At 35.4% G+C, this 13755-nt stretch overlaps 1 protein-coding gene across 1 annotated transcript; it reads left to right on the plus strand.

Moving 5' to 3' along the window:
• Nucleotides 1–7933: 7933 nt before the first annotated feature.
• LOC107465261 (kinesin-like protein KIN-14F) lies at nt 7934–13233 on the plus strand. Its single transcript, XM_052254242.1, has 15 exons — nt 7934–8066; nt 8527–8693; nt 8809–8952; nt 9304–9510; nt 10021–10101; nt 10204–10866; nt 10946–11027; nt 11119–11214; nt 11330–11494; nt 11587–11693; nt 11798–11976; nt 12083–12244; nt 12422–12675; nt 12796–12959; nt 13051–13233. The coding sequence occupies exons 1-15, from the start codon at nt 7934–7936 to the stop codon at nt 13231–13233; spliced, it is 2787 nt and encodes a 928-aa protein (XP_052110202.1).
• The last annotated feature ends 522 nt before the right edge of the window (nt 13234–13755 follow it).

Raw genomic sequence — 13755 nt, forward strand, 5'->3', positions numbered from 1 at the left:
CTTGCTACTTATTTTGAAAGGTTTAAAAAGAGGTTTCTCAATGCTTTTAGAAGTAGATGCTTCAGAAACATTTTTTAAAGAGAAAGTAGATCCTGAAGATGAAAGGTTGTCACCCAAACATTGTAAAAATCTGTTGGTATAATTTGATTGTTCAATGAGATTTTTAATATCTTTAGGGGCGACAGCTTCATCCACATTCTTTGTTTTAAAGGGAGAGGCCATAACAGGATTATGTCCTTCCGTATTTGAAATAATAAAAGCTGCTTTTGGAGGAAACTCAGATCTAACTAAGTTTCCATCTTTGACTTTCCAAGTTGAAATAACATTTGTTGAAAATGAAGTTTGTTTAGTTTTAAAAGGATACTCAATGTTATTTTTTATGGAGTAAGCATGAAACCATTCAAAAAAAGGAATATGCATTCTAACATCATTTAAAAATTTGTAATATTTTTCTTTGAATGATGAGATTTGAGAAGCTGTATAAGTACGTAAATACCATTCTCTTTGGAGGTCATACTCTTTAGAGTTAAGGTTTTTATGTAAGGCTTCTCTGTTTATAATAAATTCCGTGTTATTCATTTACCATTCAAAGAAGAATGTGTTGGAGATTGATGGGATGGATGAGAAGATTCAACTTCAAATTCTACATCACCATCATCTTCTTGGTAAACTCCTTGAGAAATGTTTGAATTGTTTTGTAATCCGAAAATATGTATTTCAGAATTGGATGGTCTCGACATTTTGAAAACTGAGATTGGGAAGTTACTGAAAAAGATCTTCTTGTTGAAGCAAAATCATTAGATGTTCCTGCTTCAGATCTAGAGGAAAAAGAGTTTCGTCTATCAAAGAAAATCTCTACTTTCCCTGATTCATCTTGTTTTACTTCTCGTAAAATAGGTGCTTGTCTAGGTTGCGTAGGAATGGCTCGGTCAATTGACCATGACTGAAGGAGGTCAATTTCATCCCATCTTATAAGCCTTGGGATCATGATGTTGGCCTTTGTCATGTCTGTGACAAACAAAGTGGTTTCACGATCTTGGGACTTAAGAAGGACTCTAGAGTTACAAGTGTTCATGACCTTGTATTGAATCCTATAGATTAAAGCGGCTGGAATGGAACCTTCTTTCATATTAAGACCATGAATTCGAATGTTTAGAAAAAGAGAGTCAAGAATGTTAAGGTCTAACAGGCTGACCGTCTTGTTAGGGAAATAGTTGAAGTAAACTGGACCATGTCCTAGACTTGTTTCAACTGTTCCGATTAAGGAGTCTTGGAAGTCATTGTGTCTAATGTCTCTAAGACACATGAGGATAGAGGCATTCAAACCTTCTCGGATGAGTGGTTTGACTGCAACTTGGACACACCCTATGTGAAGATATCTGCAGTGACGGGCATGTTCTCTAACTGATTGTTTAGTCAGAAGATGGAATTCCTCACCGGAATCGGGTCCTAGAGGAATATTATTTTCAGCGATTTTGATGATATAATCAGATTTTCTTTTGTTATCATCAGGGACATATAACTCATCTTGTGGGATTTTGGGTATTTTCCAATTGTCAATGGCTTGATTGATATCTTTGAAGCAGACTTCTTCTTCAAAGATATTGTGTTTGGGGGAAAGTTCCTCAGGACGAGTAACTTTCTCAGTAAGGGGATTGGAAGAAGAATGGATCGAAGAGGAGGATGGTGAAGAAAAGGAAAGGCATCTAGAGAGAGCGAAAGAGTTTAGACATGATTACATAAAATCTGATATCATGGCCCTCCTTTGGTTCAGAGAGAACATATATATTATCACTAAACTATCACTCAAATTTTTGAATCTGGGTTTTTAACTTTTTTTTAAGAACTAATAATCCTTTAAATCTATAGCCACCAGGAGTTCTTACATTTGGACCATTATCACTTTTAGGGACATTATCAAGTTAGCCTTACTGCCCGAATTCCAGGGTCTTACTGCTACAGCCCCTTTGATTGATAAGATTAAACGGCCTGTACTTCCAGATTTAAAGTATTGTTTCTTATGTACAAAATGAACAGTAAATAAGAACATGAACAACAGTAAATAAGAACATGAACAGTAAAATCCCAGATCCATGAATTTCAGAGAAAGTTTAATGATAATATGTATATTCCTAATATATATTTGTATATATGTATTTACTTTTCTTTGTACGCAAGTTTCTGTTACATGAGCTTTGCGCTTTTCCTTTCAAGACTTTGTTTAAGTTTTCCTTCAAGGCTCCTCGATTATTAAATTCTTTCAACTATTATTATGTATATATTTCATTTCAAATGTCATAATACCACACTACCTCTGTTTTATGGCTTAAGCATAAAGCTCTGTGTGGTAGGGTATTACATTATGGTATTAGAGCGGTTCGTTCCTATAGAGCCTGAGGGACGGACTGACTATGCTTCTGAGCATACTCTGAGTTGTGTTTACGTGTTATATGTTCATGAGGATGCATTTGGGACTTCAAAGTACTAGACTTGAGATATTAAGACTGATCACATTGATATCAATTCTTTTGTATGAACAGGGACCAAATGGCGATTCGTGGATACGGTCGCGGCTAAGGGAGAGTCAGAACAAGTAATACAAACCTGGAATAACGAGGAATAACCCGATAAACTTCATGGATGCTCTGGAAAACATGGCTGCGGCCATGCAGGCGACAGTTGAGGTGCTAAGAAATAAGATGAATAATGGTAATGGCAGTAATGGCGAATATGGGCCGATGATGTTCGCTACTTTCCTGAAGGTGCATCCCCCAAACTTTAGAGGGACTACGAACCCCACTGAGGTCGACAATTGGTTTTAGGCAACGGAGAGGGCTTTACAAGCACATCAGGTTTCTGAAGATCAATGTGTGGAGTTCCCAACTTACCGGTTAATGGGTGAAGCTCAATACTGGTGGCAAAGAACGCAACATATTCTACAACCAGACAATGCTGTGATATCCTGGGATGTGTTTTGGAGTGAATTCGACAGAAAATACCAATTCGGTCAGAACAGCTAAGGAACTTGAATTACTCCAATTGAAGCAGGGTCAAATGTCTGTAGCTGAGTATACAAATAAGTTTGAAGAATTGTGTCGGTTTTTCAGAATTCGCCAAGGCGCTCCGGGAGACTTTGAAGAATGAAAATGTATTAAATATGAGAGAGGAACTCGGAGTGACATTCTGAACTTAGTTGGGCCAATGGAGATTAGGATTTTTTCAGAATTGCTGAATAAGAGCCGAGTCGCTGAAGAATCTGTGAGGAAGGCAGCAATTGAAAAAGGGAGTCACAGAGTGCCTTTTTAGAGGAATCAAGGGAAAAACTTTGCACCAAGAGGTAGGGCCTTTAAGCGTGGAAGATATATCCCACAACAAAAACAGAACCAGAACAACCTTCGGATGTTCAATGCTAATAATCATCAAAGAAAAAGGTTTGGGAAGCAGCCATAGAATGAAATGACTTACTCGAGGTGCGGGAGTTACCATCCAGGAACTTCGTGCCGAGCTGGAGTGGGTGTGTGTTATTTCTGTGGTGGAGCTAGACATATGTCTTGGACTTGCCCTAAAAAAAAAGTATGATATCGGGAGAGCTCCGCAACAAGGAAGGGTGTTCACTATGTCTACTGATGGCGCAGAGAGATCCGACACACTGATCCAAAGTAATTGCGAAATGGTTAGTAAAACTTTAATTGCATTATTTGATACTGGAGCATCACACTCATTTATAGCATTTGACAATGCTAGTGAGCTAGGGTTGAAAATAGTTATGTTGGCCTACGACTTAGAAGTGCATACTGCTACCTCTGAAGCTATTGTGACTAGGTTAGACTGTTAGCGAATTCCGTTCCGAATTAAACAACGTAATTTTGTCTATAATCTAATTTGTTTGCTGATGACTGGTCTCAATCTCATATTGGGATTGGATTGGTTATCAAAGAATCGCGTTCTGCTTGATTGTTCTAAACGGTCGTTGCAATTCATGCCGGAAGGGTCAAAAGGACTGGTGGTGGTGAAGGGATACTATTTGAACTCTATTGGGGTGAGCTATGGTGGAAGTGAATGTCAGGGTATTATGTTGTTAGCCGCAAATGTATCAAGTGAGGAGCAAAGTTTGAGTCAGATTCCAGTTGTAAATGAATTTCCAGAAGTATTTTCGAAAGATATTCCTGAATTCACTCCTTCTCGAGAAATCAAGTTCACGATTGAGTTGGTGCCCGGGGTGGGGCCAATCTTGATTGAACCCTATCGAATGTCGTTGTTGGAGCTGGCTGAGCTTAAGGCTCAGTTGGAGGAATTGATGGGTAAAAACTTCATTCGTCCAAGTGTTTCTCCGTGGGGAGCACCGATGTTACTAGTGAATAAAAAGGACGGGAGTATGCATTTGTGCGTAGATTACCAGCAATTGAACAAAGTCACTGTAAAAAATAAATATCTGTTACCAAGAATCGATGATCTAATGGACCAATTGCAGGAAGCTAGAGTATTTTCTAAGATTGAATTGAGGTCTGGTTATCACTAGATAAGAGTAAGAGACAAAGATAGAAAACTGCTTTTAGAACCCGCTACGGCCACTATGAGTACAAGATAATGTCATTTGGGTTAACCAATGCCCGGTGGTGTTTATGGACTACATGAATCGGATCTTCCGTCTTTTCTGGACAAATTCGTCATTGTCTTTATTGATGACATCCTAATTTATTCCAAAACCGAAGAAAAACATGCGGAACACTTGCGAATCATGCTGCAGATTCTAAAGGAAAGAAAATTGTATGCTAAGCTCTCTAAATGCGAATTTTGAAAGAATGAGGTGAAATTTTCAGGACATGTGGTGAGTCAGTAAGGGATAGTTGTGGATCTTGCTAAGGTTGAGACAGTAATGACAATCTATTTACTGCTAGTAGAAGATCCAAGATGATCGGGTCTTCTCCTTATAGCACAAGTGCAGTGGTATTGACGAGACAATACTCCATGCTTTAAGGGACTATCTAGGAGCGGCGATGCTATGGACTGAAATCGTCCAACCAAGTGTTGTAGCTTCTTTCGTTACCACCTCCCTGCAAAGCTGGTTATAGTTCTATTTAAATCAAAAATTGGGGAATAATTAGCAGCTTGAATGGAAAGATGTGCTCATGGTAGCTTGTTGGTGGTTATGGAGATGGCGAAACCAGGAGGTTCACAACCCCTCATTCAAAAGACCAACAAATTTGGTATCAATTGTGAAGGAATGTGCTACGAATTACAAAAAGATTTTTGAAAAAAGATACCTGTTTGCTAACCTGGTAAAGATAAGGACGAGAAGCACTAGATGAAAAAATCTTTCGTTAGGTTGGGTAAAACTTAATACTAATATGTAGTACATGATGAAAGCAGGAAATATGGATGTGGTGGCTTACTACAAACTTCAGAGGGAGAGTGGATTGGGAGATTCATGACAGAAATGGAGTTTTGTACGCTAGCACAAGGAAAGATGTGGGGGTGCTTCTTGGGTTAGATTGGCGGCAGATCTGAGAATGAAAAGGATACAAGTAGCTGAAGTTTTAAATATAGTTACAGATAAAAGTGAAACAAGATACCATAGCGCAGTGGTCAATGAGATTAGTACGTTAAGAAGAGACCTTGGGAGCTAGAATTCCTGTACACGAGCAGAGAAGCCAACATATGCGTGAGTTCATTGGCTGGAGAAAGCGTGAAGCAACAAAGTAGATTTATCTTCTTGGATTCTCCATATGGAGAGCTAATTAAGTTATTGCTTATTGATAGAGACAAAGGGAGATTTTGATGATATTTGATCCCCCCCCTTAAATTTTTACTAGGGGTGTACATGGGCCGGGTCACACTGAGTTTGGCTTAACTTAAACCCGATCCGAAATATAGACCGGGCCTAATTTTTAGACCCTAACCCGATCCTAAACCCGATGAAACCTACCTATCTTCGGGTCGGGTAAAAATCAGGTGAAAATCGGGTCTTTAGCATGTAAAAATCACCTAATCTCCAACCATTATTTCACAATTCACATAGTAAAATTCACTTAAAAAATATAACAAGAATCAACCCTTCTCTAAAATTAAAGTATAACCATAATTAATACTAATATTGTCTAATAACACCAAATATTTAAATCAATACAAATAACACAATATTATGCATTAGTCAAAAGTCTTATGCATTTTAGACATAAAACATTAACTTATAATCTTATAATGACTAATAACACAAAATATTAAGGTTTACAATATTTAAATTCCACATAAGAATAGCCATCATCCATCACTAAACACAAAATATTAATTGTGTATGATGACCGGGCCACCGGGCCGAGTTCGGGTGACTCGAGCTATGACCCGGACCCGACCCGAAATAATGACCGAGTCTATTTTTGAGACCCTTACCCGGCCCTAGACCCGATGAAATCACACTAAATTCGCCCCTAAAGTGTTCGGAGGCGGACAGGGTCTTCAGGCTGGATCGGGCCATATGCACCTATGCTTTTTGCTATGTTTTATCCTTTTCTGGGCTAAAACCCCTTAATTTTACCCCCAAAAAAAAAGTAAAATTAATCTAATAAAATATATAAGTAAAAATTTAATTATAATTTAACCAAAAATAAAAATAGTCAAATTATAACAAAATTTTTCACAATCTTCTTTTAAATTCTTATCATTAATAGAATTAACTAACATAATATTTGTTCTCAAAATATTACAAAAATTAGACAAAATAACAATTAATTTTTAATTAACGAACAATTTTAAAATAATATTTACAACACAAAAATTAAAACAGAGTTTTATGATTGAAAGAAAGAACCATCTTTGTTTTGGAAAATAAGCTCTCTCACATAGCTTGTAGTATATATATGTGCAAAAGTTAAATAAATAAAGAAAATAATAAAAAATAAAAAAATGAAAAAAGTGTATTTAAAAGTCCAAATTTTTAAATGTTATGTGTGTGTGTGTATTTATTTTAGTTAATGACTATTTGTTTGAAAAATAAAGCATTTTTTTATCATTCTAAAATACTATATTAAGCTTCATTCGTCAAAGTAATTAGTTAAATTATACTCTTTAATCGATTGCAAAACGATAATTAATTAATGTGTCAGATATGAGTGTCATGTAGAGATAGTTTTCAAAAATTATTTTCACACGATACTTAACATCTAACATGTTAATAAGTTACAGTATTATAACTAGTTTAAAGAGGTAATTTGATTAATTATTTTGATGGATAAAGATTAATGTGATATTTTAGAATGACTAAAGTAAACTTTAATTTTGAACAAATAGTTAGAGTCCGAAATGAATATTCACTCAAAAAAAATATAATCAAGTAAAAAAATCGAAAGAAAACCAATTTTTTTTTAACAAAACTAGTATTTTTCTTTTCTCCTCTTAACTTTCTTTCATCCATTACGTTTTTGGCTGTTTGTTTGATAAAAAAATATTAATTCCTGAAAAAAAAAAGTGTATAATCAATTAAAATAAATAAATCACATTTATTAGCATAATTTTTGCAAAGAAAAAAATATAAAATATAAATATAGGGTGTTGGTTTTCTCACCCAGGAATGTATAAAGCGCCAGAGCGAATGGGCGAGAGGTTCGGAGCCAGCTTTTGGTCGTAACCATTTCATGTCAATATTAGTAAACAGTCAAAACACGAACAAGAAAAACAGAGAGAGACACAGAGAGAGGTCAAACAATGACAACAAAGAAAGTGAGAGAAAACTAGAATTTCAAAGATCCTTCGTCTCTCTCTTTCACTTTCTTAAAAGATTTATTTTTAAACGTAGTTTCATGCAGAAGCAGAATCTCGTCCCGTAAAAATCTAAACTGTTCATACGTAATTGTTCTTTCACACTCCCAAGACTGAGGATTATTCTTTTAATCAAAGGCTTGGGACATATAATGTTGGTGATGGTTAAGGCATAGTGATGGCAGCATTTCCATTAAACGTTATCTCCATGGTTGAAAATGTTCTTCATAAGTATGACGAAAGATTAGACCAAAGATTAGACGAAAGATTAAGCGACAATCACTTCGCATCAAGGAAGGCCAAAGAAGCTTGTAATTTAACCATCATTTTCTAACTTTATTATTATTATTATTATTATTATTATTTGGCTCTACATTTCTTAAATGCATAATGTTGTGTTCCTGTTTGGCTATATTGAAAATCAAGATTTTTGGAACATTTTTTGCCAACTAGGGATGACGAATGATTTGTTGAAAAAGTTGTATTCTTTTCAGACACATAACTTTTTCGTCTCCAAGACAAATTTCTTTATTTCCTGTATTTCTTAAACTTTAACGGGTCTCCATTTTTCTTTCTTCGTCTTAGCAATAGAATCCACAAGCTACTTGTTATGTTAGACTCCAAAATTGGTCGCAACAAAAATTTTATGAGATTTGATAGTCGTTACTCGTTAGAAAATAACAGAATTATACGAAAACAAGTTGTAACATAGAAAGTTTGAATAATCTTTAACTTCCAAGGGAACATGCCCTCATGAGTCTACTATTGCAGCCTTAAGAAGAAATGAAGCTGCCAAGTGGCTGCGAAATATGGTTGGAACGGTTGGTGGTAGGGACTTGCCGGCTGAGCCTTCCGAAGAAGATTTCATGGCGGCGTTGCGCAACGGGATCATCCTCTGCAGTGCTCTTAACAAAATCCAACCTGGTGCCATACCCAAGGTATGTTTATTCTATTCTGTTTTCCATGGAATCAGTCATATTCTATGCTCATCTGGTTTCACATTGTTCTTGTTGATTATCACGACTAATTGTTGGACTTGAATTGGTTTATTAGGTGGTTGAAGCCCCCAGTGATGCTGATGTTCTTCCTGATGGGAAAGCACTATCTGTGTATCAATACTTTGAAAATGTGAGGAACTTTCTTGTTGCTCTTGAGAGATTGGGGCTTCCCACTTTTGAAACTTCTGATTTGGAACAGGTGATTGTTACTTTTTTTTTAATTATTATTATTATTATAACTAGAGACACAAAAATCCAAGTAGGATGTAAATTACATCAGTACATGAAGCGAAAGCACCACCAACACTACTACAATATCAAAACTAACAAATTCTAACCATTTATAACCAAACTAAAGAGACAATCACATCAACAAAATATATATAAAAGAAACGATAAATGAAAGTATTTAACATTTAGTCAGTACTCCCAAAATTGCAAACACACACCAGAACAGAACCTTCTTTTATCCACACGTTATTTCTTTCCAGCATTGTTTTTAGAATGAAATCTCCATTCTGCTTTTAACTTTTTTTGTATGTATGTACAGGGAGGGATATCTTCTAGGGTAGTAAATTGTATTCTAGCACTCAAGTCATACAATGAAGGGAAATTGATAACCAATGGTTTGTGGAGATATGGTGGGAATGCAAGAGCTTCTAATCTTATTAAACCAGTTATGAGTAAGGACCCAGAACCACTCAAGGAGTCTTTCTCAAGTGCCAATAGTGATCCTAGCCACGAGCACTGCGAGGAGGTTAGACACCTTTCTAGTTTATAATCTTTTTGGGTTTTGCCATATGCTTTATATATAGTTATACAAAAATGCTATTTGTATATTAAAATTAACTATTAAAATCAGTCATCATGCATTTGTGTACAAATACATATGTTGTATAACTCATTTTCAATGTGTATTTTATATTTCAACATGTATTTTATATTTATATTTTTTTTTTTTTTTTTTTAAATAGATCATATTTATTTTTTTGCTTTGCATAAAACTAATTTAGTTATTTTTGTTTTTTGTATCTGGTGTACTTTTATTCCCTCATGTAACTAAAAGGGTAATGGCTTTTGCTATAATAACAGTTGATTGAGTCCTTTCTTGGCAAAGTCATGGAGGAGTTTCAAAATCGCATGCTAATCCAACAAGAAACGGTGTGTTTCACTTTGGATTTCAATTTACTTAGTGCAACATCATGCACTGCTCTAAAGATTCATACTTATGATCTTACTTGACTTTATCTTGAAACTTTAATCACAGCAGAACAAAATAACTCAAGAATATAAGCCATCATCTGAAGCACATCATTCGGGTTTAAAGCCTGCTTCTGATGACGAAGAGGTAAACTTTAGATTCCACAATTTCAATTGCAATTTCTCCAGAAATAGCTTTGCATCATGAATGCTATAATATGACTTACTTTTCATCTGATCAATTATTAAGATGGTTGACAATGAAGATGTGGAGGCTAAACAAGAGAAATGTGATAATGTGAAGTACAATGCCGGTGAAGAACGAAGCAGCAAGCATTTGAAGCAGCTAGAGTTAGATCAACAGCAAAAGGAAAGTAGCGAGTTTCAGAAGCAACAAGATTTAGTTGAACAGGAAAATGAAAAAAACAAGATTTTGAAGCAGCAACTTTTAGCTCAAATTGAAAACAAAAGAAGTGAGCTTTTGAAGCAGCAACAATTAATTCAACAGGAAAACGAAAGAAGCATGCTTTTGAAGCAACAAGAGTTGGCTCAACTAGAAAACAAAAGAAACGATCTTTTGAAGCAGCAACAATTAGTTCGAGAAGAAAGTGAAAGAAGTGAGGTTTGGAAGCAACAACAGTTAGCTCAACTGGAAAATGAAAGAGTCGAACTTACGAAGCAACAACAGATAGTTCAACAGGAAAATGAAAGAAGCGAGCTTCTGAAGCAGCAACAATTAGCTCAACTGGAAAATGAAAGAATGCAGCTTTTGGAGGAACATCAGTTAGTTCAACAACAGAAAAATGAAAGAATCAACCTTTTGAAGCAGCAACTATTATCTCAACAGGAAAAGGAAAGAGTCCAACTTCTGAAGCAGCAACAGTTAGTTGAACAGCATAAGGAAAGCATTCAGGTAAGTAACTAATCGTGAACTCATAGCAAAAATGTAATCATAAGTCCAAGAATATCTAATGAACTTGGTGTTTCTTCAGGAGTTGAAAAGTATGGTATATCAAACAAAAACAGGAATGGAATTTCTGCAAAAGAAACACCAGGAAGAGATAATTCATCTAGGTAAGTATGCTGCCTAGAAAAATTTATCCATTTATTTGCACCTGAATATCTATATATAATAATTTATTTAATTACTACCTATCATTAATAGGTAAGCAGCTGCATAGCATAGCTTCTGCTGCTTCAGGATATCAGCGAATTCTTGAAGAAAACCGCAAGCTATACAATCAAGTGCAAGACCTAAAAGGTAAAAATCAAATGATCATTATCTCGTTGCAATTTTTCTCTTCAGTTACTTGTTTCCTGAGTTTCCACAAAGTTAGTACCTACTACTAAATGGCCAAGGTTTTATATGATGATAGGAAATATCAGGGTATACTGCAGAGTTAGGCCTTGCCATCATAATCAAACCAGTGTGGGTAACATAGATGAAGGTAGCATCTCACTCATAATACCTTCCAAGAATGGGAAAGATGGGAAGAAGACATTTACTTTCAATAGATGTTTCGGTCCTAATGTGACTCAAGGTTGGTCTTCATTCTTTGCCTTCCTTCAAAGTTTCAAATCATTGCTACTCAATATGTTTGTTTCATTGGTTGTTCATTTTGTTTGCTTGCAGCGGAGGTTTTTGCCGATACTCAACCTCTGATACGTTCAGTTCTGGATGGCTACAATGTCTGCATATTCGCCTACGGTCAGACAGGTTCAGGAAAAACACACACAATGGTGCGATATTTTGTTTGTTCACTAAATTCAAATAATATTTCTCTTTTGCCATTTAATTTGTGCAATTGTTGTAACTGACTGAATGCATGCATATAATCATGTAGTCTGGACCAAACAATCCCACTGAAGAAACAGTAGGTGTTAACTACCGGGCACTTCGAGATCTTTTCCTTATCTCAGAACAAAGGAAAGACACCATTCACTATGACATCAGAGTTCAAATGCTTGAGATCTATAATGAGACAGTTAGAGACCTCCTATCAACAGATGGTGTTCAAAAAAGATATCCTTTTTCTGTGCTAACTAGTCTTTTCTTTTCTTTATTTTGTGTGTGCTGGATCTATTAATGATTGTCTTCTTCTTCTATGTGATCCTTAACAATTTCATACATTAGAAATCCGTAACAGTTCTCTGAATGGAATTAACGTGCCAGATGCAAATCTTGTTCCGGTTCAATCGACTGCAGATGTCTTAAGTCTAATGGACCTGGGATTTAAGAATCGTGCTGTTAGTGCTACTGCGATGAATGATCGCAGTAGTCGTTCTCACAGGTACATATTAAACTTCAATAATACTAGACAAAACAAAATAATCTTGGTCAACAACAACTCTATAAAGCATTCATGGGGTAGACTTGTAACACATTTTGGTCATTTTTTTATCTCTCTCATGAATGTTTTTCCACAATTTCATAACAACAATTGATACTTGTAATGGTATAATTGCAGCTGCCTTACAGTTCATGTTCATGGAAAGGACCTTACCTCCGGAAAAACAATTCGTGGTTCTATTCATTTAGTTGACCTGGCTGGAAGTGAAAGGGTTGATAAATCTGAGGTCACAGGAGACAGACTGAAGGAGGCTCAACATATCAACAAGTCACTTGCTGCTTTGGGAGATGTTATATCTTCTCTTGCCCAAAAGCAACAACATATTCCATACAGGAACAGTAAACTTACTCAGCTACTTCAAGATTCTCTAGGTATGATTCTGTCTCTGATTCCATGTAGTATCACTTGCTTAACTACTAAGGTACTATTGTATTTATATCCTCCTTAAGGTATCATGAAGCTGATTCTCCATATTTATGTGCATATATCAGGAGGGCAAGCAAAAACTTTAATGTTTGTTCATATTGCTCCGGAGCAAGATGCTCTTGTAGAATCAATTAGTACGTTGAAGTTCGCCGAAAGGGTATCCACTATTGAACTTGGTGCTGCCAAAGTTAACAAAGATAGTGCAGATGTGAAAGAGCTTAAAGAACAGGTTCTTCCATTTTTCTTCAACTTTTGATGTGCTTATATCAAATGTATCTGCAAATCGTGCATCTCAATGTTACTACTGCCTTGTTTGCCAGATTGCTAATTTGAAGGCAGCCTTAGCACAGAAGGATGAAGAAGCAGAACAGTTTCAACATCCTCCAAGTAGCAAGTCTGATTTGTCAGTGTTGAAATCTCAATTGTCTTCTACTACAGTTAGTTCTAAGTCCGGAAGTCGCAAGATACCCAGAGATGATTCCGCTAGTAGCTTGGAGGTATGAATATTGTTAATAATTTACCATAACTCCTGGAAAATAATTTGGAACATTAGTCATATCTGAACGTAATGGTCTAAGTTTTGAGGTGGTTACTACCAAAAACTAGACACATGATTTGCATCAAAACAGAGAAATCTTTGGTAGGCCTGTTTGATTAGTGAAAAGAGTTTCTGTTTTCATTCTGTGGGGATTTTTTTGCTCTATTAAGTTTTTTTATTCATTTCAGAGTTTTATCAAGAAAAAGTGAAAATAATAAACTTATTTTTTGTTTTCATTTCGTTTCACTTTTTCTTCAAAAAATCATGAAAATAGAAAATGTTTTTACAAACCAATCTAGCCCTAAGAGGCTAAACTGTTCTTGAATAATAATAATAATAATAATAATAATAATAATAATAATAATAATAATGTATCTGATATATAAGTAGCTTAGAACATTCTCTTGAGAAATAATTAGCAGATCATTCAAGGTGTCCAAATATAGACATAGCACAGTATTTTGCATATATTTCTACCAAAAGAAAA

This window comes from Arachis duranensis, chromosome 9 (assembly GCF_000817695.3).
Source record: "Arachis duranensis cultivar V14167 chromosome 9, aradu.V14167.gnm2.J7QH, whole genome shotgun sequence".
In the NCBI taxonomy this organism is placed as follows: Eukaryota; Viridiplantae; Streptophyta; class Magnoliopsida; order Fabales; family Fabaceae; genus Arachis; species Arachis duranensis.